This window comes from Brassica napus, chromosome C6, assembly GCF_020379485.1.
Source record: "Brassica napus cultivar Da-Ae chromosome C6, Da-Ae, whole genome shotgun sequence".
NCBI lineage: Eukaryota > Viridiplantae > Streptophyta > Magnoliopsida > Brassicales > Brassicaceae > Brassica > Brassica napus.
The window spans coordinates 13,521,947-13,549,568 of NC_063449.1; the positions used below are offsets into that span (position 1 = coordinate 13,521,947).

Consider the following 27,622-nt stretch of genomic DNA (forward strand, 5'->3'; position numbering starts at 1 on the left):
CCTATTGCGAAAAGAATCGATCCTAGGACCGAAGATATACTACAAGCAAAAGTTTTAATCAACATCTTCCTCCGAAAGATAGAGGTTTGGTAAGAGAAAAAAATCGAGAGAGAGAGAGAGGCCTCCCTTTTGTTTATTTTTTTGTCTTGCTATCTCTTTTCCCCCACCGTAGAAAGTGGTAAAAGCTCGCACAGTCACCTCATAAATCATAATAACACTCATTTGAATTGTCAACTTTTGAATATTACTACAATTTCCAATCGTAATTATCACTAATAATAATTAGCGATTTAAAAGAAGAAAGAAAACAATGGTCGTTTCAGTCTTCATCGGTAATGAGTTGCAGAGAAGAGAGAAGCTTCACGACCAAAACAATGGCGGAGCCGCCATACCCCATGCTTCTTCCTCTTCTTCTCCTTCTCCTCCATTTCCCATTTTTAACTTCGGCTGTACCTCTCGGCTCTGTTCTCTACGCCTCCGGTTCAGACCAGTCCTGGTCGTCTCCCAATTCCACTTTCGCCGTCTCCTTTCTTCCATCGTCTTCTCCAAACACCTTCCTCGCCGCCGTTTACTTCGCCGGAACCGTTCCCATTTGGTCCGCAGGAAGCGTTGACTCTCAAGGATCCCTTCGCCTCTCCTCCTCCGGCTCCCTCCAACTCATCAACGGCTCCAACAACACCGTCTGGGACTCCGGTACCGACGCTCTCGGCGTCGTTTCGGCTGCGATTGAAGATTCCGGTAGCCTTGTCCTCCTCAACAACCGAAACAAAACAGTCTGGTCTTCCTTCGATCACCCGACGGACACGATCGTGCAATCTCAGAACTTCAGCGCCGGTAAGATTCTCCGATCTGGTAGCTACTCGTTTCAGCTAGAGAGAAGAGGGAACCTCACGCTTACGTGGAACAACAGCACGGTTTACTGGAGCCAAGGGCTTAATTCGTCATTTAGCTCCAACTTGTCTTCCCCTAGCTTAGCTTTACAGACCAACGGTGTTGTGTTGATGTTCGATTCAACTCTCACTGGTGGAGCTGAAACCATTTACAGTGACGATTACGGCGAAGGTAGCAATACGTTTCGGTTCTTGAAGCTAGATGATGATGGGAATCTCAGAATCTACAGCTCCGCGTCTAGAAACACCGGTCCTGTCTCGCCTCATTGGTCTGCTGTAGCTGATCAGTGTCTTGTTTATGGGTATTGTGGTAACTTTGGGATTTGTAGTTACAATGATACTAAACCCATTTGCTTGTGCCCTTCTCGTAACTTTGATCCTGTTGATGTGAATGATAGAAGAAAAGGTTGTAAGAGAAAAGTAGAACTAAGTAATTGCTCTAGCAATGCAGCCATGCTTGATTTGGATCACACTAGGTTGATTACAGACCCTAATGACCCAAACTCTCAGAGCTTCTTTGCTGGAAGTTCGCCTTGTAGAGGGAATTGCCTTGTTAGTGGTGTTTGTCTTGCTTCTGTCTCCATGTCTGATGGTTCTGGAAACTGTTGGCAGAAGCAACCCGGTTCCTTCATTACCGGGTACCAGAGCTCATCGGTTCCGAGTACTTCTTATGTTAAAGTCTGTGGTCCGGTGTTGCTTAACGAACCTTTGGTTGGATCAAAAGGTGATGGTAATAACTCGAAAGTGCACTTGTGGATTGTTGCAGTTGCTGTACTAGCGGGCTTCTTGGTTTGGCTGTGGTAGAGGTAGGTCTATGGTGGTGCTGCTGCAGAAACAATCCTCGGTTTGGTGCTTTGTCGTCTCACTACACGTTGCTTGAGTACGCTTCTGGTGCACCCGTGCAGTTTACATACAGGGAGCTTCAACGTTGCACAAAAAGTTTCAAAGAGAAGCTTGGAGCTGGAGGGTTTGGTAGTGTGTATAGAGGCGTGCTCTCGAATAAAACTGTGGTTGCAGTGAAGCAACTAGAAGGTATAGAGCAAGGAGAGAAGCAGTTTAGGATGGAGGTTGCAACCATTAGCAGCACACACCATCTGAATCTAGTCAGACTGATCGGGTTCTGCTCTGAGGGACGACACAGGCTTCTCGTCTATGAGTTCATGAGAAACGGATCTCTGGATAGCTTCTTGTTTAGTACTCATTCAGGGAAGTTGTTGACTTGGGAGTATCGGTTCAACATTGCGCTTGGGACGGCCAAGGGAATAACTTACCTCCACGAGGAGTGCCGCGACTGCATTGTTCACTGCGACATTAAGCCAGAAAACATTCTCGTGGATGATAATTACACTGCCAAAGTCTCTGACTTCGGACTAGCCAAACTCTTGAACCCAAAAGACAACAGGCACAAGAACCTGAGCAGCGTTAGAGGAACTAGAGGCTATCTAGCACCTGAATGGCTCGCAAATCTTCCTATAACCTCGAAATCGGATGTCTATAGCTACGGTATGGTCTTGCTAGAAATAGTCAGCGGACAAAGGAACTTTGATGTCTCGGAGAGAACAAACCACAAGAAATTCTCGATTTGGGCTTACGAGGAGTTTGATAAGGGTAACACCGAGGCCATCCTAGACATGCGTTTAAGCGAAGATCAGACGGTTGATATGGAACAAGTGAGGAGAATGGTTCAGACAAGCTTCTGGTGCATACAAGAGCAGCCACTGCAGAGGCCGGCAATGGGGAAAGTGGTTCAGATGCTAGAAGGAATCACGGCCATAAACAAGCCGCCACGTCCAAAGACCTTAAGCGCAGTGTCGATTTCAGGGAATAGTGGGAGCACAAGCCACGCATCTATCTTGGTTGCTTCGGGTCCGACGCGATCATCTTCTTCGTCCGCTGCTACACGGTCGTTTCAGACAATGGGGATCACATCGTCTGGACCGGCTTCCACAATAATCAGTGAAGGTTCGTTGCTTTGATCTTAAACTGGCTGTACTGTGAGATTAGTACTAATAAGTGTAGGTTTTGTCTTGCTTTACTTATTGGATGCGTTGTAGTTGTATAGGAACACAGCAAAGCTATATCATATCTATTATTATGAAATAAATAATATGCATATTCAAGGTTGTGTGGTTCCAAGTAGAACCAAAGTTAAATATGTAATATTATCATCCCATTGTAATTAAAATTAGCAAATGTTCAACGCATTGTTATGACTAAAAATGTCTAGGGGTTGAAAACCAATATAAGATCTCAAATTTCTTCCAATATTGTTGCGTGTACGTCGTCTCGTGCGAGCATAACTAACTCGTCGGAAGGTGGGAAATAAAGCAAAAGCTCCACATTTTTAACTCGATAAATAAGTTAATAAGCTACACAGTAAATCATCTTATAGGAACTTCAAAATTATGTGTTATAGATTTAAGCTGTCAATAATTTTCGATATTATGTAATTAAGTAAGTTCATATAATTATTTTGTTGTCAATGTGACTAATATATGAGTGATTTTAAAGAGACGTTATTACAATTAATACGCATATGAAATGTCATATTTGAAACCTCATTTTACCTAATAAAAATTAGGACTTGTCTAAAGGTCTATAAAATTTGTATTGATTCATTCATAAATTTAAGAAACCTACACAATAAGTAGTTTTTGGAGGTTTAGATTCTTTGGTAACACACTACTAACACTGCCAAAGGTTTTTCATATAATTTTTGTTTACTGCTTTTTAATTGTCTTCGAACTCTTTCTGATAGCAACTACTAAAATATAAACGAAAATAGTCTAATCAAAATAAGAAGATTCTCGAGACATCAAAATCCAGAAAAGATTAAAATAAGAAGGAGACTTGCTTTGGAATGGCAAAGCAACAATCGTATTCACCATGATTAGCCCGATAAATAAATGTCGATCCTTGGACGGTTGGACCTTGATAACAATATTTTGGTCAAAGATGGTTTACCGCATTTTTTGGTTTGATCATCAAACTCCCAACGCTCTTTTTAGTTTTTATACATCTATTTGTTCTTAATTATTTGTTGTCACCCACTTATTTTCAACAAATATCATTTTCAACGCGTTTTTTGGATAAACTTTCAGGTACCCTTTTTATAAAGAGCATGGGGGCGGGCTGAATTATTTACAACAATATATATGTACTACATGTATATATATACACATTATATATATATATTTTTTTTTTTTGTTTAACCAGGTGGTGGGTTCGGGCCTTCGGCCCTACTCCCTCCCCCTAGGCCCGGAGCCAGCCTGCGTCTGTACCGGTTAAGGCCCTGGACACTCCTCCCACGGTGGATCGAACCCAGGAGCGCAACAACACCAACGCCTGCGCTTAAACCAACTGGGCTGCCACATTCGTGGTGCACATTATATATTGAGACGTGGAATCAAATATATATGATAGAAATGCGATGGACACACTCAGAAATATATAGAAATTTGACCAATGTGAAACTTGTTGAATTGGTCCAAAAACTAGGCAATCCTTCCGACCAACACATGTATCCTTTTAGATTAATTCTTCAACTTACGTCCTACTTCTAATTACTAGATGATCAACTGAACGTAAATGGCCAACGTATTAGTGTAAACAATATGTATGATTTTGGTAGTTTTAAACATGTATGGATGATTGTTGCTGGACGTCTATGAGAATATTAAATGTTACCCACAATGGTATACGTGCACACAACCAGAAATCACAGTTAGTAACCGCCGGATAACAACAGTCGATTCAAACACGTACCATATGACACCCATCTTGCTTGTACGTAGCTACCACACTTCGAAACATCAGTTGCAATATAAAAACTAGATCATGACCCGGGTAACAGGGAAATTTTTTATTTTAAATTGATTAAATAAAACTTATAAACTAAATGAATGTTGTTTAGTGTTAAAAGAGATTTTAGTTGTATAATATTTACTTTATATGACGTAATTAACGTTATTATAATTCTTTGGTGTAATGTATTTTGTTAATAATTTGGTTCATATTATAACCAGTTTATATTTGTTGTTTTTAATTAGTTTTAAGAATTTATCTTCAGATAATATATATTTCGAATATATTTGATAATTGTTTTGTTATTATATTTATTGTAGTATGTAGTTAATTTCGATGTATAATATTTATATTTTTATGTAATGACTATTATTGAATTATTATGTTACGTAAATAAATTATATAATTTTTTATTAGATTGTAGATTAGTGCAATACAAAAATAACTGATGTTGCTAATATATAGAAATATGAATACATTTTTTGTGTTCATATATATCATATTAATTACATTTCATATAAATAATCTTATGCTCTAAAAATATTTAAATATTAGCAAATTAAAAATTTAATTGATTAAATGTATGTAGATTTTATTCAATAAGCTATATAATAATCTGTGTAGAATTATTTTCGTACACCTTTTTAAGAAATCATTATGATTTGTTTGAAAAGAATTGACTAAAAAAAACATATATATAGATAAACAGAGATTTGGCTCAATGAATTTTGTTAACTATCCATTTATAAATTAAAGCCCACCATCTAACAACTTTTAACTCGGAACAACAAATAAACGTTTGTATAATCTTTTTGTGCTTTTTCCTGTAAGACCTGCACGACCACTTGAATTATTTATTGTTCCAATCGTATAAACTGTTTTAAAAAATATTTTTAAATACAGGAAATATATTTAAAAAAAATAGAATTTACGAAATCAAAATGTTTTTACATTTTTATTTTAATGTATTTGAAGTATATATAACAATATATTTTTTTTAATATGAAATTGTATAAGATATTATTTAATTTAATTTTTAGTTATTTCAACTCTTTTCATTATGAATTTTCAATTTAATCTCTAATTTATTTGATCAATTGTATAATATATTTTATAAAAGCAAATACTACATGATATGAAACATGATAACACTTATTGGTCAAATGAAGCTTAAAATAAAATACCAAAATTTACAGTCAAGAAAAATAAGTGTTTTTTTTTAAACACTGATTATATATTCTTGATTGTAATTTTTTTATATTTTAACATCACCGATTAAAAAATAGAATAAAAGAAAAAGGGGGTTTTGCCAAAACTAACCCACAACTTGATTTTAATCCCAAACCTATACCCAAACTTGAATCAAATGCAAAACTAACCTAAAAGCCTAGTGAAATTACAGCTCAACTCCTTGTGACCAAACAAAAAAACAGAAGCCATTTTTACGAATATAGCCCCAGTAAATTGTCTGAGTCGTCTGGGATGTTGGAAGTCGTCTGGACGACTGAAGTGTAAGTTGTCTGGTACCAGTTTATTTTAAAAATAATTTATAAATCTTGTAAAAAAATATTTTGATGCATGAAAAATAAAAATCAAGTAATTATAAACAGTTTTAAGTGATATAAATTAAGATATGATAAAATTGATTTGTTTTGAAGATAGATGAGTGGAAGTAGTGAATCATGAAATACTTTGGTTTAGGAGTTTGGCAAACATATGTTGTAGTATTGTATGTATTGTTAGGGTTAGATTTTGGAAAACTAAAATGTTTTTTTCAAAAATTAGTTTTCACCTATATGTGTTTATTTCTGTGTATAGTAAACACTTTTCAAGTTTGATTTGGTTTTATGAAGTGTTTAACTAGATAATTAAGTTTAGGGGTTATGTTTAGGGTGTGGACGACTTATATTTCAGTCGTCTGTTGAATAATTTACCCGGACGACGTATATTTCAGTCGTCCACATCGTACCGAACCTTTAATTTTACCAATGTACGTTTTAACCTAACCGGATCATTTTACTCGGACGACTTACATTTCAGTCGTCTGGTGAAGAAATTAAAACAGACGACTTACATGTAAGTCGTCCAAATATTCCCGCCTAAATTTTTTTAAAAAAATTATTTCCCGCTTAAATAATTTAAACCAGATGACTTACTTGTAAGTCGTCTGGAAAGTCTTCTATTTTAGTTTCCCGCTAAAAATATTTAATTTCCCACTAAAAATATTAAACTCTTCTGGACGACTTACATGTAAGTCGTCTGTTTTAATTTCTTCAACAGACGACTGAAATGTAAGTCGTCTAGGAAGTCGTCTGAGTCAAAAATATTTAACCTAATTGGATTTTTTGTCTCCCTATATAAAGAAAAATTTACACATTCTCTCTCCTCCTCTCAAATGGCTGCAACAAAAATGTAATGTTCATCATTCTAAAACTCTCCAACCTCTCTCTAATCTCTTTGACTTGAAAACACCAAACTTTATATGAATTTTTCAGTTTTGTCTCATGTATTTCTTACTAATCTATCTCTTTTGCAGATTTTTAATCAAATGGTACTCATCTTCCACTAATTTAAAGGTAGATCTATTAATTTTAGATATGTATTTTTGTGTGTTCTATAAATGTAGATTTATCTAATCTTCCACTCATTTTCTCTATTTTTAAATCATTTGAACTTTTTTGGATATGCAGGTTTTTCAGATCTGGATTTGATATGCAGGTTTTTCAGATCTGGAAGACTTCTGAGACGACTTACTTGTTAGTCGTCTGGAAGTCGTCTGGAAGTCGTCTGGAAGTCGTCTGAACTTCTTGAAAGTCTTCTGACAAAGTCGTCTGGACTTCCAGGAAGTCGTCTGGATTTTTTTCTGAGCGTTTTGGTAAGTTCTTATGTCTGATTTTTCTTCATTTGGTAACTTCTTGTTGTATAAAGTTCTTACTTTTTTCCCAAACTAAAACTCTCCAAACCCACTCTAATCTCTTTGACTTGAAAACACCAAACTTTATATGAATTTTTCAGTTTTGTCTCATGTATTTCTTACTAATCTATCTTTTTTGCAGGTTTTTAATTAGATGGTACTCATCTTCCACTAATTTAAAGGTAGATATATTATTTTTAGATATGTATTTTTGTGTGTTCTGTAAAGGTAGATTTATCTAATCTTCCACTCATTTTTCTGTTTTTAAGCCATTTGAACGTTTTTGAATATGCAGGTTTTTCAGATCTGGATTTAATATGCAGGTTTTTCAGATCTGGAAGACTTCTGGGATGACTTACTTGTTAGTCGTCTGGAAGTCGTCTGGAAGTCGTCTGAAAGTCGTCTGGACTTCCTAAAAGTCGTCTGGACTTCCTGTAAAGTCGTCTGGAAGTCGTCTGAACTTCCTAAAAGTCTTCTGACAAAGTCGTCTGAACTTCCTGGAAGTCGTCTGGACTTCTTAGAAGTCGTCTGAACTTCTTAAAAGTCGTCTGGTCTTGTCTACTCAAGTGGAATCCAAGCTTGTCTTTGTAGAGGAATGATCTATAATAGTTTTGTTTGTGGTCTGTTTTGTGAATTGCATGTCTACTCTTTTAGTTGTGAATTTTTTGTAAAATCAGTAATAATGTTTTCCAAGATGTATTAAATGTGCTAACAATGTTTTTACACATTTACAAATCAATGAAATAATAGACTTCAGTAGCTTTTTCCTTATCTTTGGATCTCTCATATGCAATAATAAACTCCAATGGCCTTTTCTCATCTTAATAAACAAGAATGTTGGTAGCTTCATATTGATACAACATTTTAAGAAGCATTTAACCATTCTTCCAACTCATAACAATAGTCATCATTATTGTCTATAACAATAATACTTAAGAGATGGAAACAAACAATAGTAACTAGTCAAAGCATATCATATTTTTTTATAAGTTTGCGTTGAAAAACTTAGTCAAATTTAGTAAAACTAAGGGAGAGAACATATTTTGTAAATATGAGTTTTACATATCTTGAAGTTACTTATCACTCTTAAAAATACAAGTTATTCAAAAACTAACGTAGAAGACTTAAAAACTAGCGGAGAAGACACGGACGACTTCAATCTAAGTTGTCCAGACGACTAAACTATACGTCGTCTGGTCAACGCAGAGGTTATTTTTGCAATTGACTTTGAAATCTGTTATTTCGGACGACTGAAAAATAAGTCGTCTACTATTGTTTGGTTAAAAAAAAAACTCCAAAAAAGCTAGACGACTTACATTTCAGTCGTCATAGGTTAGTTTTGCATTTGACTGGATTATTTCAGAAGTTTGACTTTTCTGGACGACTTACATTTCAGTCGTCTAGTGAAAATTAAAATAATAATATTTTTTTAAAAGTAGACGACTTACAGTTAAGTCGTCATAGGTTAGTTTTGCAATTGAAAAAAAAAACTTCAAGATTTAATTATATACAGACGACTTATAATTCAGTCGTCCACGAGACGACTGAAATGTAAGTCGTCCAGGATTTACGAGGTTTGACCAGAATCTCGGAAAAAATCCTCGACGACTTACAAGTAAGTCGTCTGGTGGACGACTGAATTATAAGTCGTCTGTGTATAATTAAATCTTGAAGTTTTTTTTTCAATTGCAAAACTAACCTATGACTACTTAATTGTAAGTCGTTTACTTTTAAAAAAATATTATTATTTTAATTTCCGACAAACGACTGAAATGTAAGTCGTCTGGGGAAGTCAAACTTCTGTAATTATCCAGTCAAATGCAAAACTAACCTATGACGACTGAAATGTAAGTCGTCTAGGTTCTTTGGAATTTTTTTTGAAACCAAACAATAGTAGACGACTTAACTTTCAGTCGTCTCAGGTTACAGATTTCAAAGTCAATTGCAAAAATAACCTTTGCGTTGACCAGACGACTTCCAGGTAAGTCGTCTACAGCCAGACGACTTCCAGGTAAGTCGTCTACAGCCAGACGACTTCCCAAGTAAGTCGTCTGACGAACAGATCTGGAAAAAAACTCGATGTCATACCTTAAATTGGTGAGATAAGTTCCTTAGCATACATAAGGCTTCTCCAAGCACACAGAATCACAAACGAAAGTCACCCACCCAGAATCGTTAGCTTCTATGACTCTATGAACCATAAAAATTTTAGAATCAAAATCTTGGGTTTTTTTAGCTCATTGTGGAGAGAAAGTGAGAGATATGTTGTGTTTAGTTCACAAGAATGAAAAAAGAAGAAGGGTAAATCGATTTTGGGAGCATTAAGAGCTTCAAATTGGTTGTTCATGGTGGTTGTGGTATTGATGACAATGGCAATCTTGTAATTACTTGAAGATGATGAGGGTGAGAGAGTAAATATGTCATTTTCGAAAAAAAAAAAAAATTGATGGCATTTTCGTAAATTATATGAACTTGTGGGGTGAATAGGACAAAACCAATTTTCAAAAAAAAAAAAGGTTAGTTTTGTGTTTGACTTTAAGTTGTAGATCAATTTTGCAAAAAGCCCAAAGAATAAATGTTTACATATGGTATTAATAACTCTTATATCATCACTAAAGTAAAATTTTGGTATAAATATTTATTGTTGGCAAGAATTTTGAAGTTACTTAATTCTTTATTCTTTTTGGGTGGGTATGTAGTTTATGCTTTCCTACCTTAGGGTTCTCCATTACACAATTTATATTCGTAGATATGCTTTTTGTTGATCAATAAATTTTAATTTCAACAAAAAAAATTATATATTAAATAATGACATATATAAATTCTAATAAATTTTAGATTTTTGTTTGTTTTAGTTCAAATATGTTAAACTGTTAAAATAAATATGTTGATTAACTTAATGAAACGATAAATTTAAATAAAAATTTAATCATTCAACTATCAAAAAATATTTGATTAGTATTGCTTTAGTTTTGTATTTATTAAATCTAAAATTTTGATAATGTATATATATATATATATGTAATATGATATATAAGTTGATGCAAAAATTATAGTTTTAGTTATATTAAGTTTATTTTTATTAATGCGATACATATTTTAATTTAATGTTGATATATGAGTTATTGATATATTCAAAAGTCAACCAAGTCACCTTCGCCAAGTGGTAGCGTCCGCCCTGGATTCGAGTACTATTGGCCATCTAGCCGCGCCCTTAACGATAAAATTTCGGATACCCTGATGCAAAATCTCGTGGGATTAGTCTTTGTACCTAAAAAATCTTTGGGATCCACTCGGCTATCAAAAAAAAAATATTTCTAAAGTCTTGCCAAAAATAAATATTTATATTAAAAGATCTGTTTAATGACGACATAAGAGTTTTCAGTCATTAATATATCTATATTTTTTTTGCCAAAAAGATAGATTGTTATATGAAAATTGTACATGTCACAATTAGAATGTCACAATTAGATTGATGTTATGTTATATTTTTAAAAGGTTATGTCATATTTCTTTTGTGGATAATGAATGTAGTGATCATACACAAATTACTTATATAAATACATATGTGACATGTAAGAGTGTCAAAATGGGTAAACCAACCCAAACCAAACCATATCCATATGGATTGAGTTCTTTGTGGATCATGAGTTAACCCAACCCATTAAGCAAATGGATTGGATAATACCATAACTCATAAAAAATTAGTGGGTTAATGGTTTTAATGGGTTGACCCATAAAAATACTCCAATAATTTGAAACTCAGAAACTTAATTATGCAACAAGAATGTAAAATTAGCCGAATTGAAGTGATTTCAATCAATCACAAAGACCCAAAAGAAAAATCTATCGTTTGAAATTGAAGTGATTTATCGTGTAATAAAGATTCAAATCGTGTAATGATGGAACAAGAAGAGGAGCTTTTGTGTGGTTAAGAAGAAAAAGTATTACGATTATTAAGAAGAAAGAGTATTACGATTCGAGGTCTTGAATTTGTTTAGCAGTGTGACGCTAGTAACGTTTCTTCTTCCTCAGAGGTTTATCTCATGCTTCAAGATCATCTCCGGAGACAGCTTCATCGTTGTCACTCTCAGCTCTGCTTTCTGAATCATGGGATTGTGAGCTTACGAGTCCAAGGGAAAGACAGTGAGAGGAGAAGTGTCGAGAATGAGGTATAGGGATATGATGAGGCAGAGAAATGGCGGTTCCTAGCATGGTGGCCCGTGGCTGCGTCGGAGATTTAACTGTACCGAACATCTGCAGCGGAATATGTGAGACCACGAGGTGGAGGTGAAGAAACTCGTCTATCTTCAGCAGGTGGTGGCGGTGGATCAGGGAAGCTGACAGCGAGGTCAGAGAGAAGATCACCATGTTCTTCATGAAGTTGTTCGAGGGAAGGAATGAGAGAATCTTGTATCTCAAGTGTGGTAAGCTCTCTTCCTGTCAGCAAAATCAAACATCAAACTTTTCAGGTTCAATCTAGCTTTTGTCATTTTCCTTGTAAGGTTCTTCTTTCTCTGCTGCAATCAGGTTTGGAGGCACGGGTCTTGAGCTGTACTCGACTCTGTTCTTTAAGCGCCCTATAAACCAAATCGAAAATAACTCAGAACCAAACCCAGAACTCAAAATCATCAACAGATTCAGAAACCCAAACCCACAACTCAAAACCTAAATTCATCAAATTTTCAGAACAGATTATGCCAAACCCAGATCGAAAACTATGTTGACAGTCAAAATCACATGGGACTATTTTGTGATTAGAGACTTACCGAATTGACCCAAACATGTGTTAATAGTCAATCGATTGTGTCGCAGAAGAAAAATAAGAGAATGACATAATGTGAAAAAATGGGTTGGATTGGATAATCCACTGACCCATCAAAACCCAAACCATTTTAACCCAAACTAATTAAATCCACTAACCCATCAAAACCATTAATCCATTACCATCCAAATTTTGATCCATTAGGATCCATTCCATGGGTTGGTTTGGATAAAACCATTAATTTCAACCCATTTTGACACCTCTAGTGACATGGCTGATTTTTTTCTCTTTTCTATTTCAGTATATAGTATGAGCAAGATTTTTTTTAATAAACTTTAGCTAGTTTCCTTGACTAAACTATGAAATATAAAATGGATAAAATATTTTTATAGTGAATATTTTACGATCGAAAAAATATTCTATGTTTTATACTAATCATGGGAATCCTTAACTCTTTATACTAATCATGGGAATCCTTAACCCAAAGTCCATACCGAATCCATGAGATTAGAAAAACAAATTTTGGGTTTTATTGCTACTAAAAACATTTATGGGTGACCGACCATCCACAGTTGAAACATGAAATCATAGCAGGAAAACTCAAACCCGGACCTACATCGACATAGCGAATCCTGACAATCACTAGACCACTATGAGATGGTCTGAAGTTTTATGTTGAAATAGTTTCACACACATTGGCACCAATAATACCATTATTGAAAACAATAACACATTTTTCTTTGATAAAATATAATAGTCTCTTTATTAACTTTTAATTGAAAATAGTTTTGTTAAGGAGAAATTTGGTTAATTGCCGCTGAACTTTAATTTTAGGTTCTTGCTCGTACAATGAAATTTTAAACCAGTAAATGATTTTTATACAAAACTTTAAAAATGCAAGACATCTAAGATCTAAAAAGAGACATTTGAAGTTAAATAGAATAAAACCAAACACTAATTTGAAATAGTAGCTGAAAAACAAAAACGACAAAAATACAACGATACGACTAGAAAAAATATTAAACATAAAATTGTTAAAATATTGAAAGATCATAATTTATTTTTAAAGATTAAAAAATATATATTTCACAGTACATATTTTACTATATGAAAAATTCCGATTCATTTTAAAATTGCCGAACTATACCTAAAACCAAAATTGAATAAACTATAATGTTTTATTGTTGTAGTAATCGATATTTGATGATAAATATAATAATACTATAATAATATGGCAACTTGTTAATAAAAAACACAAAAAAATAAAAAGAAGAGGTGTGCATCGAAGACTTTGAATCGAGGGAGAAAGGCCATTCGGGTTAACTTTGGCAGCTTCACCATTCTCACACTCTCCAACTCTCTGTCTTCTCTTCTCTCGAGTCGCGTTTCTTGAGCTGGACTTGGTGACTTTAGCTCATGGTGGGTGAGGCAAGAACGAAGCCGAACTTCAGTTTGATCTGACTCCCAGATCCGAGTCTTCTTCTGCGTCGTAGGTCTTCCCTCTTGCTTCTAATCTCGGATTAAGCAACTGATTGCTGATTTGCTAGGGTTTTGCAATTTTGTAGCTCTGCTCTAGATATTATTGACTTGTGTGGGTTGTCTTGATGGCAGGTTGTTGTGTGAGCAATTGCTCCGATTAATGTTAATGGACTGCTGCTTCCATACGGATCAGGATTTGCTATTCCAGTGCTTTGCTACTTACATTGTTCATCCTTTTCAAGTCTCGTAAAGACTCTTCCTTTGCTTGAAGCTTGAGCTAGCTAATTTTGATTAATAATAAAAAAAGGCGGTGATGGGTGGGCTTTGCTCTAGGAGTTCCTCTGTAAATAACGCTCCTGCTGGAACCTTTCCACATGCTAATGGTCATCTCAACAATGGCTCTGCTGGTGATCTCAGACACAAAGATGGTGGTGATCCTTCTCCGGTGAGGGAGGAGGACACTGTTGTTGACAAGCCCTCATCAGAATCGTTTTCGTTTCCCACTCTCAACATATCTTCTCTCGGAACTCATCCTCAGAATATTGAGGACGGTATTCCCCGTTTATCAAGAGACCTATCTCAGAAATCAAGATCCACTAAGTCTAGGCAAGCTGCTGTGGCAAAGGTAAATAAAACTGTTACCTGAGTTTATCTCTTTCTCTTTTTGGACTTGACTTGAGGTGTTTCTCTTCTTATAGGTTTCCGAAGTAAGCTCACTGTTAGGCAGGGCTGGCACTATGGGACTTGGTAAAGCTGTGGATGTATTGGACACACTTGGGAGTAGCATGACGAACCTGAATCTAAATGCTGGTTTTTCTTCTGCCACCACCATTAAAGGGAATAAGATCTCAATCTTGTCCTTCGAAGTTGCTAACACCATTGTTAAAGGCGCCAATCTTATGCATTCTCTGTCTAAAGATAGCATCACACATTTGAAAGAGGCTGTGTTGCCTTCACAAGGTGTGCAAAACCTAATCTCTAAGGATATGGATGAACTCTTGAGGATTGCTGCTGCTGATAAAAGGTAAACACTACTGACTACTGACTACTCCTCTACACTGGTTTCTGTTTGTCGCTCAAAGTTATGTATTATTGAACAGAGAAGAGTTGAAGATTTTTTCTGGAGAGGTGGTGCGTTTTGGGAATCGTTGCAAGGACCCTCAGTACCACAACCTGGATCGCTTCTTTGACAGGTTCCAACATGATCCTGTTGCTTTGCTCGCACGATGGGTCTATTCTTTTTTTCATTAGTTGTGTGTTATCATGATTTAGGTTGGGCTCTGAATTTACTCCCCAGAAACAATTGAAACAGGAAGCAGAAACCATAATGCACCAGCTGATGACTTTTGTTCATTTCACAGCTGTACGTATTTTTCGTGATATAATTGGTCCTGCTTGACTCTCTGGATGGCAACTTACTCTTTTTGGTCTGCTATGCTTTCAGGACTTGTATCATGAACTCCATGCGCTGGATAGGTTTGAACAAGACTACCAACGTAAGATCCAGGAAGAAGAGAACCCAAGCACAGTACAACGAGGTAGATATGGATGATATTGTCTTCCGTTTTGTTGGTTACCGTTCTAATTTCTGTTCCATTTGTGTTAAGGTGTGGGAGATACCCTAGCTATCTTGAGAACTGAATTAAAGAGTCAGAAGAAGCATGTAAGAAACCTAAAGAAAAAATCTCTTTGGTCTAGGATCTTAGAAGAGGTAAGGGCTGCAACCTGATAAACCAATTATACGTACCTTTTGAGAAGTTTCTATAATTATTGAACATACTAATAATTCTTAGGTGATGGAGAAACTAGTGGACGTTGTCCATTTCTTGCATTTGGAGATTCACGAAGCCTTTGGTGGTGCAGGTGAGGCTCAGTTATCGGATAAAGGGTTTTAGTCTTATTGCAGCTTCTAATATGAAATATCAATTCATGATCCTTCTACTTGATTGCAGATTCTGATAAGCCTGCAAATGACCCACCAATCAATCATAAAAAGTTGGGCTCTGCAGGTCTTGCCTTACATTACGCAAACATCATAACTCAAATTGATACTCTTGTAAGTTATTATTCTTCTTTTCACTATGTTTTACTTTCCGTATTTTGGGCAGTTGTCTAGTTGCCTGGCATTGTGATTTGTGAATCGTCTGTTTCTCGTATCCAATGATCTGCCACGAAGCATTATCAAATATCAATATGATTGGACCCATTTCGACTGTGTCGGTTTGTGGAATTCATTTCAAATTAAGTGATTTCCTTATTTCTATGAGTAGGTGTCCCGGTCTAGCACTATGCCTTCGAGCACAAGAGATGCTTTGTACCAAGGTTTACCCCCAAGTATAAAATCTGCTTTACGCTCCAGAATACAGTCCTTCCAGGTTAAGGAAGAGGTATTATTTGTACTCAATGCTTTTGTGCTAACAGAATGAATTTACGATGTGCAATAATGTTACTGTAAAAATGTTGTTTGTATGCCTGCTCATCTTATTTATTTGTTTTTTTTTCTAACCAGCTCACTGTTCCTCAAATAAAAGCCGAAATGGAAAAAACGTTGCAGTGGCTTGTTCCTGTTGCTACAAACACAACCAAGTAAGCTTCTACGCTATTTTCTTTCTCATTATCTTTGGTTTGTTTCATCACTAGAACTCTGTATCTGTCTTGATTTTCTCTCTACTTAAGCTTGTTACACGTGACAAAACCCCCCTTGGTTTCTGTAACTGAAGGAAGTCAGGCTTACTCTTCTGTCTTTTCTTTTCTCAACCAGAGCGCACCATGGGTTTGGATGGGTTGGGGAATGGGCAAGTTCCGGGTAAGCCATGAGGACAAGCTTGATTCTTAGGCTATTCTCTCTTTGTGCTGAATATACATACATTTGGCGTTGCTTGCTGAATGATATAGAACATGGGAAATAATTTCAGGTCAGATGTGAACCAGAGACCAGCAGGTCAGAGCATACTAAGGATAGATACACTTCACCATGCAGATAAAGAAAAAACTGAGGCTTACATATTAGACCTGGTGGTATGGCTGCATCATCTGGTTACCCAAGTGAGGGCAACTACTGGTTTTGGGCTAAGATCTCCGGTGAAGTCTCCAATCAGATCACCTAACCAGAAAACAATCCAGCTCTCGAGTGGTTCACACAACAACCTAAGTATGGGGTCTCCGTTGCTGACGATGGAGGATCAAGAGATGCTTAGAGACGTGAGCAAGAGAAGGAAAACGCCAGGAATCAGCAAGAGCCAAGAGTTTCAGACGGTGGCTAAAGCAAGGCTGTGTAAGCATCACAGGCTGAGCAAAAGCAGTAGTCACTCGCCGATGATGGGGGAGATGATGAAGAGTAAGAAGGATGCATTCGCAATGAGAAGGCCTTCATCTGTGCCAATCATTGACTTTGAGATAGATCGCATGAAAGCCCTGGATGTGATTGATCGTGTGGACACCATTCGGAGCTTGTAGCTAAACAAATGAAACAAGCATCCTCTCTTATTCCCCCCCAAGGAAATTGATCTCTATGGGGATAACCCTTAATAGCTGAAGATCAGAAACGGCAGAGAGGGTTAGTAACTCTGTACTAGTACTACATTTTGGTTTTGGGGTTTGTGGGTGTAATTTGGCTTTGGTTTCCTTTGTATTGTGGTTCTATTTTCTTCTTGTATTTGTGTACATACAATAAATAATAATAATGCTAGAAAATGTTTTCTTGATTGCTCATTTTTTTTACTTTATATGGTATATAGCTTTGAGAAATGCATATTTTGTTTGATAAAGTATGGATGGTGGATAGGACTCACACTTCTCTGCAACCATTGTTCCCATACGTTAGCAAAAGTTGAAGAAGAAAATCAAAGATTGTGAGGAAAAGATTGTAGTTTCCCTTCAGATTGGGATTTGCAATTCAATCTTGTAACGTGACGAAATTGTCGTGTACTAGTTATTACTAGGAGACGAAAGGTTTACACGTGAGAAGCGAAAGCGTCGGCGTGTAAAGAATAAAAATAATCCATAAAAAGAAAGAAAGAAAGAAAGAATTAAAAAAATGAATTAAATAATGTTAGCCCGGTGGTAATAAACACTGCACCCGCCAGTTCCTTGTCGTTCTTAAAACAACATACATGAAGAAAAAGATCCGTCTCTCTAATTAAGGATAGGATATTCCTCTCGCCGGATCTCTCTTGGGGGAAGCAGATCAATGGACGATCCGATGCCTTCTCCATACGCTCTTCTCTTTGAAGCTCTCTGGCTCATCCCAATTCGTCACTATCTCTACGCTCTCATCCTCATCTGGACCGTATTCTTCTACAAATTCGTGGAGTTCCATTTCCTTGGTGAGTATTTCAGAGGTCGAGTGAATCTCATCTACAACCCAGATTCTCCTATTTACCACGGTGTTGTCTCTCGCTGCCGGACTCTTCACAGCCGGTGAGAACCTATTTTTATTTTGGATATACACGATTTCGGATTTATTTTTCAAATTCGATTATTTTTGGTTTATTGTATGGTCCTAATAAGGTATGTGGCGACACCATGGCTAGCGAGTCCTCATCTTCAGACTTGTTTCCTTAATTTCCATGGATTGCCTCCCGTTTTCACCTACACAAGGTGATTGCCATTTCTTTTGGTGCTAATTTTTTAAAGACAGCATTTTGATCTGATTAAGTCCTCTTTCCTTCCTTAATTTGTACTGTGTCAGAAAGCTCTTTCGTGCTTCTGATGGTGGAACCATTGCTCTGGATTGGCTTACCAACTCCCATGGTATTAAAATTAATTTATTCGTACCATCCAAAACAAAATTACCATTTTTTTTTTTTTTTTTTTTTTTTTTTGTTTGTTGCAGTTGTTGATGGGGATCCTCACAATCAGAAGGAAATCAGTAAAGAAGACACAACTCCCATTGCTGTTGTTATTCCGGGACTAACTAGTGATTCTTCTTCTGCAGTAAGTCTTGTTCTCTTATCTGTGCTCTAGGACTGTGCTTTCTATATACAGTGCATAATAATATTATAAAAAAATGTACGTGATTCTGCTGCAGTATCTAAAGCACCTTGCCTATAACACTGCAAAATCCGGTTGGAATGTTGTTGTTAGCAACCATAGAGGATTGGGTGGTGTTTCTGTCACTGTGAGTTCCCTAGTTTTGAGTATATCGTCTATGAAACGTATACACATTCTTCTATAATCTTTCCCTTTTGTTGCAGTCCGATTGCTTCTATAATGCTGGATGGACAGAGGATGTACGGGTAGTTCTTGATCATCTTCAACACGAGTTCCCTATGGCTCCTCTCTTTGCTATTGGAACTAGCATTGGCGCTAACATTCTGGTTGGAATACTGTCTTTTTTTTAAAAAAAAAGAATTTTAGGTTCTTGTTTGATCCAGCAGAGCAACTTTGTTTAGCTTTGAATTTCGTTCAAGTGTGATGTTGATTTGCTTGTCTTCCATGGACATATTTCATATTGCTCACTCGGCTGCAGCCTAGCCTTTTTCAATACAATGATTTGCATGAGGAGGTTCATCTAATAGAATGTATCGAATGTTTTAGGTGAAATACCTTGGGGAAGAGGGTGAGAAGACTCCTCTGAGAGGCGCTGTTGCTATTTGCTCTCCATGGGACCTCTTGGTCAGTTCATTTTTCATAACCATTTTCTTCTTCTAGATATATTGATTCCAAAATTTGCCGTGTCTAAATTCTCTCTAGTTATCTGATTAGAAACCTTTGATATAAGAGGACGGTTGATAGATTATGCTTTCTCTTCCCAACAAGATTGGTGACAGGTTTATCTCCCGAAAATTCAAACAAAGGTTGTACGACAGAGCTCTAACCATCGGACTTCAAGGTTATGCCCAATTGTATGTCCACACCTCATTGGTCTAAGTACTGCCTATATTTTTGAGTTTGTAACTACTTTGAGAAGATCAGGTTACAGTTACAACTCTAGTTTCAATTGCAGACATGAACCTCAGTATACACGGCTTGCTAATTGGGAAGGCATAAAAAAGGTTAGTAGAGTAAGCTACATTGTGTAACCACATATCCATTTTATTTTGCTACTAACATTTGTCTGCTGTTACCCAACTTTATTGCTTCATCAGTCACGTTCCATCCGAGATTTTGACAATCATGCTACATGTCATGTCGGCAAATTTGAGGTACTTGTTTCTTTCCCGTTGTATTTTAACTTCTGATGTTAGTTTTCCTCCAGGATTGGCCTTATCTGTACATCTTTGCGATGATGCTCTTCACAATCAGAGCTAAGTTAATTTCTCTGTTAGTTTAACAAAGTGACAACGATTTGCACCCCTAACGCAGACTGTGGATACGTTTTACCGAAAATCTAGCAGTACCCAATACGTAGGAAATGTGGCGGTGCCGCTACTCTGTATCAGTGCTCTAGATGATCCCTTATGCACAAAGGAAGCTATCCCTTGGGAAGAATGCCGGTAATAACCGCCGTGATCTCTTTAAATGTTTGAATCCTTATTACAGATACAATATTTACATGACTTTTTTTTGGAAAAGGGCAAACAAAAACATCGTCTTGGCGACAACAAATCACGGGGGACATCTAGCGTTTTTCGAAGGATTAACTGCATCTAGCTTGTGGTGTGCATCTCTCTCTCTATATTCTTTCTTACGAAGCATGAAAACTAGATAAGTACATACACGTTTATATATGCTATGCTGGTACAGGTGGGTTCGAGCCACCAACGAGTTTCTTGGCGCCCTTAGCTGCAGTCGTTATATGCATATTCAGAAAGTAAGTTTCTGTTTGTTATCTTCAACTGTTTTTGGTCTATTTCTTGAGTTTTTATGGCGGCCTACATAACATTCAAAGAAACCTCATAGAGAAAGTCACCAGTTCAATCTTGTGCAGATTCAAGAGAGTGGAAGCTCAGGATCGGGAAAGCAGGATGAGACTTCGATAAACCAAGGCCCGTATCTAAACATTGCAGAAGACGGGTTGGTGGCAGCAGCCAACTTGGAGGAAAACACCACACGGTCAAAAGAAGCAACACTAGTATTGAACCAGAGAGGACCAAAGGTTAAAGATAAGAGAAGCTTTAACGTGTTGTGCCGCCAGACAAAACGGTCCATATGGTTGCTTGGTTACATAGGCATGGTAACAGGTTTCCCTTTAGTTGGGATGCTCATGAACTACCTCTTTCGTAAGAAGCAACGACCCATAACTGCCTCCAAATCCTGAACATGCTTTATTTTCTCCTCCCTCAACAATTTCATTTGCAGATTCTTAATTTAATATCTGTCTTCTGGTTTGTTAGTAATACGTATGTTAATAACATTATCCTACACAGTCCTATAATCCTATTCCTCTACGCGTACGCAGAGGAAGAAGAGAATTTATGTGGAGAACTCCTCCTAACTTTTTGGTAGAAATGTTGAATAATGCCTTGAATCTGTTGGGTTTTAGTCTTTTGAGACTCACTAGTGCTAGGGTTTTTTGGGACACAACTATATATATCTTGTGCCTCCTCTAAACCTAGTTAGCAGCTGTAGAGAAACTAAATCTGATCTTTTTGTAGACAGATCTCTGTAATTTCTCCATCAATAAAATCTCTCTTTGCCCGTGGACGTAACCGTTAGGGGTGAACCACTTTAAATTTCTATGTCTTTCTTTATTGTTTATCTATCTGTTAATCTCTATCTTCTCACATCCGTCACAACAAACTGGTATCAGAGCTTCGGGTTGAATCTGGTGAGAAGATGTCTGGGATGAATATGAAGATCGACAAGTTTACTGGAAGGAACAGTTTCAGTCTCTGGCAAATCAAGATGAAGGCGTTGCTGAAGCAACAAGGTCTTTGGGCACCGTTGTTAGGGAAGAAGGTTGAACCTGTTACTACTGAGATGGAGGTTACTGAAGAGAAGGCGTATTCAACAATTTTGTTGTGTCTGGCAGATGAGATCATCATCGAAGTTTCCGGTGTTGATGCTGCAGCTGATTTGTGGTCGAAGTTAGAGAGTCTATACATGACGAAGTCTCTGACTAAGAAGCTACTTCTGAAACAACGTCTTTTCGCTTTGAGGATGCAAGAAGGTACACAACTCCAAGATCATCTTGACAGTCTAAATTTCATCTTGTTGGATCTGAGGAATATTGAGGTTAAGGTGGAAGATGAGGATGCAACACTGATTTTGTTGGTATCACTACCAAACTCCTATGAGAACTTTGTTCAGTCATTCATAGGGAGTAAGTATACAATGAGTTTGGAGGAAGTCAGGTCAGCACTTCATAGCAGGGAGTTGCGACACAAGGCATCTGGTTCTGGTACAGACGACCAAGCTTCTGGATTGTTTGTAGGTGGTGGAAAGAACTTTGGAAAAGGCAAGAAGTCGAAAGACAAAAGGCCGTTTTCAAAGGGTCCTAAACCAACTGATATTTGCAATTACTGCAAAGAGAAAGGACATTGGAAATTTGATTGTCCTAAGAAGAAAAAGCAGACTGGTTGTGCTGCGGTAGCCGAGAATGAGGCTAAATCTGATGAAGATATTGCGCTGGTTGCTCATGGAAAAACACATCCTAGAGATGTGTGGGTCCTGGACACAGGCGCATCTTATCATATGTGTCTAATGAGAGAATGTTTCTCAGAGTATGAGGCAGTGACTGATGGCAAGATCAAGATGGCGAATGACTTTGCTTGCGAAATTGCAGGAATCGGTTCTATTAAGCTCATGACACATGATGATAGAGTCTGCACGTTGACTGGAGTTAGACATGTTCCATCTATGTCCAAGAACTTGATCTCAGTTAGTCTTTTGGATAGCAGAGGTTTCAAGTATTCAGGTGGAGATGGAGTTCTGAGTGTCTACAGAGGTTCAGATGTGATTCTCAGAGGTTTCATTCATGGTACTTTGTATTTGCTGTAAGGTTCTACGGTTTCAAGTTCAGCAAATGTTGCATCTCTAGAGGTTCGCAAGGAAGATATGGACAAGTTGTGGCATATGAGGCTTGGACATATGGGCGAGCGTGGGATGCAGATTCTGTCGAAGCAGGATCTTCTTTGTGGTCATAAAACCAAGAGCCTTGAGTTCTGTGAGCACTGTGTGTTTGGGAAGCTGCACAGAAAGAAGTTTCCTAAGGTTGTTCATAAAACAAAAGGCACGCTGGATTACATCCATTCAGATTGTTGGGGTCCCTCCAAGGTGGAGTCGCTGAAGGGTCACAAGTATTTTGTGTCCATGATTGATGACTATTTGAGGAAGACTTGGATAACATTCATGAAGCACAAAAGTGAAGCATTCAACAGCTTCAAGGAGTGGAAGATACTGGTGGAGAATCAAACTGAGAAGAAGATTAAGAGGCTTCGTACTGATAATGGTCTGGAATTCTGTTCAACAGAGTTCAATCAATTTTGTAAGGATGCATGGATTGCTGACATCATACAATCAGGTATACACCACAGCAGAATGGTGTAGCAGAGAGAATGAACCAGACATTGCTGGAGAGAGCGAGGTGCATGCTTTCTAATGCTGGTTTAGAGAAGAGGTTTTGGGCTGAGGCAGTGAACACGGCTTGTTATTTGATCAATCTTGGACCGCATACAGGGATCGAGTGTCGAATACCTAATGAGGTCTGGTCAGGCAGATCTGCTGATTATTCTATTCTGAGAGTCTTTGGTTGCACGGTTTACTATCATGTTAATGAAGGAAAACTGGAACCAAGAGCGAAAAAGGGAGTGTTTATGGGAAATGGAGATGGTGTAAAGGGATACAGAGTTTGGTCTCCATCTGAGAAACGGGTTGTTATGAGCAGGAACGTTGTGTTTGATGAGAGTTCTATGTTCAAAGTTTCAGCTGAGTCCATTTCAGAAGCAGAGCAGGAGGATGTTGACAAGCAGGTGGAGCTGCAGGAAGTGCAGTCAGACTACCCAGGATCAACCGATCCAGTGTCAGGGAGCGATCGATCTGCGCCAGACACAGGATTGGGCGATGGCAGAGATCTCCGATTGATGTCCGACAACATGAGATCGATCGATCCTCAGGAAGAGAGCGAGCGATCGACGTCTGATGAGCAGCCTCAATCTTCCAATTCTGGAAATCAACGTATTGGGTCTGAAAAATGCAGTATTGCTAAAGACATACCAATGAGAGTTGATGTTATACTACCAGAGAGATATTGGTTTGAAGATATGGTGGGTTATGCACTACAGGTTGCAGAGGAAGTGGACACTTACGAGCCGTCTACTTACAGAGAAGCCATTTCAAGTTATGCATCTGAGAAATGGTTTGCTTCAATGGGAGATGAGATGGAATCTCATGAAAAGAATCACACATGGGATATGGTCACACTACCACCTGGGAGAAAAGTTGTGACTTGCAAGTGGATTTATAAGCTAAAAGAAGGTCAGTCACCAGAAGAGGGAGTCAAGTATAAATCTCGAGTTGCTAGAGGTTTCAGTCAAAGAGAAGGCGTGGACTACAATGAGATATTCTCACCAGTGGTCAGACACACCTCTATCAGAGTGCTATTGACGATAGTAGCACGTCAGGATCTGGAGTTGGAGCAACTTGATGTGAAGACTGCTTTTCTTCATGGAGAGCTTGAGGAGGAGATTTATATGACTCAGCTTGAGGGTTTTCTATTTCCTGGTAAAGAAGATCATGTGTGCAAGTTAAGGAAGTCGCTGTATGGACTTAAGCAGTCTCCTAGACAGTGGTACAAGAGGTTTGACAGCTATATGGTCAAGTTGGGCTACGACAGGAGTCCTTATGACTGTTGTGTCTACATGAGCAAGGTGTAGGATGAGTCATATATCTACCTGGTGCTGTATGTAGACGACATGCTGATAGCTGCCAAGAAGAAATGTTATGTTCATAAGCTGAAAGAACTACTCAGTTCTGAGTTTGAGATGAAAGATTTGGGTGTTGCGAGGAAGATTCTAGGAATGGAGATCTTCAGGGATATGACGAAGAAAAAGCTGTTCTTGTCACAAAAGACCTACATTGAAAAGGTCTTGACAAGATTCGGGATGCTTAATGTTAAGCCTATCGATACTCCATGTGCTGCAAATTTTCATCCTACCATGAGTGATGAAATGCCTGAAGGGGAAATCGATTATATGTCACGTGTTCCTTATGCTAGTGCTGTAGGAAGTTTGATGTATGCTATGGTTTGTACAAGACCAGATCTTGCACACGCAGTCAGTGTTGTGAGTAGGTTCATGGTTCAGCCACGAAAGGAGCACTGGATCGCTGTGAAGAGGATTTTCCGGTACCTTAAGGGTACATCTGATATTGGTCTTGTCTGTGGAGACAAGGATCCGAGACTGGTTACCAGCAGGAGATCTATGACTGGTTACATATTTACTTTGGGTGGTTCTGTTGTGAGCTGGAAGGCGACTTTGTAGTCGATAGTGACTTTGTCTACAACTGAGGCAGAATATATGGCATTGACAAAAGCTGCTAAGGAGGCAATATGGTTGAGAGGATTGGTCAGTGATCTTGGTCTTCATCATGATCAGGCTACTGTGTATTGTGATAGCTTAAGTGCTATCTGCTTAGCCAAGGATCAAGTTCATCATGAGAGAACCAAGCATATCGATGTAAGATACCATTTTCTAAGAGATGGGAAGATGATTGAAGTGAAGAAGGTAGGAACAGCTGATAATCCTGCGGATATGTTCACTAAGTCGGTTCCTCATAGCAAGTTCAAGTATTGTCTTGATTTGCTAAACATCTCAAGCTGTTAAATCTGGCCCTGATGGGCGTTTGGCTCTGAGGGGCATCTGGCTCGAAGAGAGCATCTGGCCCAAGTGAGGGCATCTGGGTCGGTTCCGGTTCGGGTTTTCGGGTCCAGGTTAAAATGCAGAGGCCTAATGTAAGTCGTCTAGGTATAACAAAATATTGATTTTTTTAATTTTCTACTGGACGACTTACGTGTAAGTCGTCCATGAAAAGTCAAATTTCTGATACAATCCGGTCAAATGCAAAGCTAACCCGTTTTCCCTAGACGACTTACATGTAAGTCGTCTCGAGTTTTTTTTTTAACAAACAAAGATGGACGACTTCCATGTAAGTCGTCTAGGTTAAAAATCAATTGCAAAACTAATCTAAATGGACGACTTCCTAGAAGTCTACCAGACGACCTCCGTGGAAGTCGTCTTCGTCAATTTTTAATAAACTTTCATTTTCTCTAAAACTATAAAGATTTTTTATTTATTTTTTGTTTATTCATGTATATTAGTCAATATTGGGGCTACTGAATGAAATTTATAACTTAATTGATGATATTTATGAGGTTAGCAACATTCATGCTTAGTAAAGTTTCTAGCTAATTGAGAAGACTTTTGTAGAAGTCTTTTACGTTAGTTTTTGTAAATTTGTTAAGTAACTTTAAGATATGTTTATTTAATTTTCAAAAGTGTTAAGTAACTTCAAGAATATCAAGTAACATGGTTTAATGTGTCTTCTCAAATCTTAAGATATACTTTTTACTTATGTATCTAATGAAAGTGTTCTAGCTTTGAACTTATGTAATGTTTTATCTTTTGTGAATTTGACTAAGTTTTCTTGAGAATTCTTCTCCCTTAGTTATAATAAATTTGATTAATTTTTTGTGTTATTGTGTTTTGCTATTGAAGTTATATCAATAACTTCAATTATGTCAAGTAAGTTTTGCAAGATAATATTGTGGAAAATGAACATATTTACCAAACTTTTTCATTAATATCTTTTCAAATTTACAAAAAAAGTCATAACTAAAGGAGTACACTTGCAAATCAAAAAACATACTAGAAACAAAACTATTATAGATCATTCCTCTACAAAGACAAGCTTAGACTCCACTTGATATGGAAGAAGACCCCGTCAGAAGACTTCCTGAAAGTCGTCTGGAAGACTTATTTGAAGTCGTCTGGAAGACTTCCTGGAAGTCTTCTAGCACATTATATTTTAGAAGACTTCCGAGAAGACTTCCCATAGGTCTTCCAAAGTCTGATCCAGATCTAAAAAACATGTATATCTAACCCAGATCTAAAAAACTGCATATCATATCAAAAAACGTTCAAATGGCTTAAAAACAGAAAAAATAAATGGAAAATTAGATAGACATACTTTTATAGAACACACAAAGTACATATCCAAGTGGAAGCTGAGAACCATCTGATTAAAAACTTGCAACAAAAAGATAGATTAGTGAGAAAGACATGAGACAAAAATGAAAAATTCATATAAAATTTAGTGTTTTCAAGTCAAAGAGATTAGAATGGGTTTGGAGAGTTTTAGTTTGGGAAAAAGGTATGAACTTTATGCAACATGAGGTTACCAAATGAAGAAAAACTTACCAAAACGCTCAGATCTATTATGAAAGGGAGATATAGGAGAAGATTCCATCAGAAGACTTTCCGGAAGTCGTCTGGAAGACTTCCTGGAAGTCATCTGGAAGTCTTCTAGCCCAGAAGTCTTACAGATCTGAAAAACCTGCATATCCAAATCCAGATATGAAAAACCTTCATCTCCAAAAACGTTCAAATGACTTAAAAACAGAGAAAATGAGTGGAAGATTAGATAAATCTACCTTTATATAACACACAAAAATACATATCTAAAATTAATAAATCTACATTTAAATGAGTGGAAGATGAGAACCATGTGATGAAAAACCTACAAAACAAGATAAACTAGTGAGAAAGACATGAGACAAAAAAAATAAAGTTTGGTGTCTATAAGTTCAAAGAGATTAGAGAGAGGTTGGAGAGTTTAAGAATGAGGAACATACCATTTTTTGTTGCAACCATTTGAGAGGAGGAGAGAGAA

At 37.2% G+C, this 27,622-nt stretch overlaps 2 protein-coding genes, 1 long non-coding RNA gene and 1 pseudogene across 8 annotated transcripts; 3 read left to right on the forward strand and 1 right to left on the reverse strand.

The window, feature by feature from the left end:
* The first annotated feature begins 104 nt into the window (after nt 1-104).
* LOC106345567 lies at nt 105-3,010 on the forward strand (annotated as a pseudogene).
* An 8,327-nt stretch (nt 3,011-11,337) lies between these two features.
* On the reverse strand, nt 11,338-13,354 carry LOC125588645. Its single transcript, XR_007324775.1, has 2 exons — nt 12,378-13,354; nt 11,338-12,188 (listed from the first exon to the last, which is right to left on the reverse strand). It is a non-coding gene; the product is annotated as an uncharacterized LOC125588645 (long non-coding RNA).
* Nucleotides 13,355-13,620: 266 nt separating this feature from the next.
* On the forward strand, nt 13,621-17,556 carry BNAC06G08150D (protein PSK SIMULATOR 1). Of its 2 annotated transcripts, none has more exons than XM_048760219.1 (13): nt 13,621-13,862; nt 13,985-14,477; nt 14,551-14,876; nt 14,953-15,045; nt 15,125-15,215; nt 15,297-15,390; nt 15,460-15,563; nt 15,646-15,715; nt 15,805-15,908; nt 16,123-16,239; nt 16,362-16,438; nt 16,614-16,658; nt 16,768-17,556. In XM_048760219.1, exons 2-13 carry the CDS (start codon nt 14,166-14,168, stop codon nt 17,306-17,308), a joined length of 1,974 nt encoding a protein of 657 aa, XP_048616176.1. In that variant the 5' UTR covers nt 13,621-13,862; nt 13,985-14,165; the 3' UTR covers nt 17,309-17,556. The 2 variants fall into 2 exon arrangements, with proteins under 2 accessions (XP_048616176.1, XP_048616175.1); XM_048760218.1 differs by having other exon boundaries at nt 13,626-13,866.
* A 356-nt stretch (nt 17,557-17,912) lies between these two features.
* On the forward strand, nt 17,913-21,265 carry LOC106345603 (embryogenesis-associated protein EMB8). Of its 5 annotated transcripts, none has more exons than XM_022711276.2 (14): nt 17,914-18,271; nt 18,362-18,451; nt 18,543-18,604; nt 18,687-18,787; nt 18,882-18,971; nt 19,048-19,170; nt 19,391-19,468; nt 19,613-19,698; nt 19,788-19,848; nt 19,942-19,998; nt 20,159-20,289; nt 20,369-20,452; nt 20,540-20,606; nt 20,709-21,265. In XM_022711276.2, the coding sequence occupies exons 1-14, from the start codon at nt 18,042-18,044 to the stop codon at nt 21,051-21,053; spliced, it is 1,605 nt and encodes a 534-aa protein (XP_022566997.2). In that variant the 5' UTR covers nt 17,914-18,041; the 3' UTR covers nt 21,054-21,265. The 5 variants fall into 5 exon arrangements, with proteins under 5 accessions (XP_048616177.1, XP_022566997.2, XP_022566998.2 ...); XM_022711277.2 differs by having other exon boundaries at nt 17,915-18,271; nt 19,800-19,848; XM_013784782.3 differs by having other exon boundaries at nt 17,918-18,271; nt 19,800-19,848; nt 20,724-21,265.
* The last annotated feature ends 6,357 nt before the right edge of the window (nt 21,266-27,622 follow it).

What these genes read in the sequence shown, in the direction of transcription:
- BNAC06G08150D (XM_048760219.1), top strand. Translation starts at nt 14,166, where the DNA reads ATGGGTGGGCTTTGCTCTAGGAGTTCCTCTGTAAATAACGCTCCTGCT. An exon ending in GGCAAGCTGCTGTGGCAAAG is followed by an intron (nt 14,478 to 14,550) that starts GTAAATAAAACT and finishes CTCTTCTTATAG; the next exon opens with GTTTCCGAAGTAAGCTCACT. An exon ending in GGGGAATGGGCAAGTTCCGG is followed by an intron (nt 16,659 to 16,767) that starts GTAAGCCATGAG and finishes AAATAATTTCAG; the next exon opens with GTCAGATGTGAACCAGAGAC.
- LOC106345603 (XM_048760220.1), top strand. Translation starts at nt 18,042, where the DNA reads ATGGACGATCCGATGCCTTCTCCATACGCTCTTCTCTTTGAAGCTCTC. An exon ending in CCCGTTTTCACCTACACAAG is followed by an intron (nt 18,452 to 18,542) that starts GTGATTGCCATT and finishes GTACTGTGTCAG; the next exon opens with AAAGCTCTTTCGTGCTTCTG. An exon ending in ATCCCTTGGGAAGAATGCCG is followed by an intron (nt 20,290 to 20,368) that starts GTAATAACCGCC and finishes TTTTTGGAAAAG; the next exon opens with GGCAAACAAAAACATCGTCT.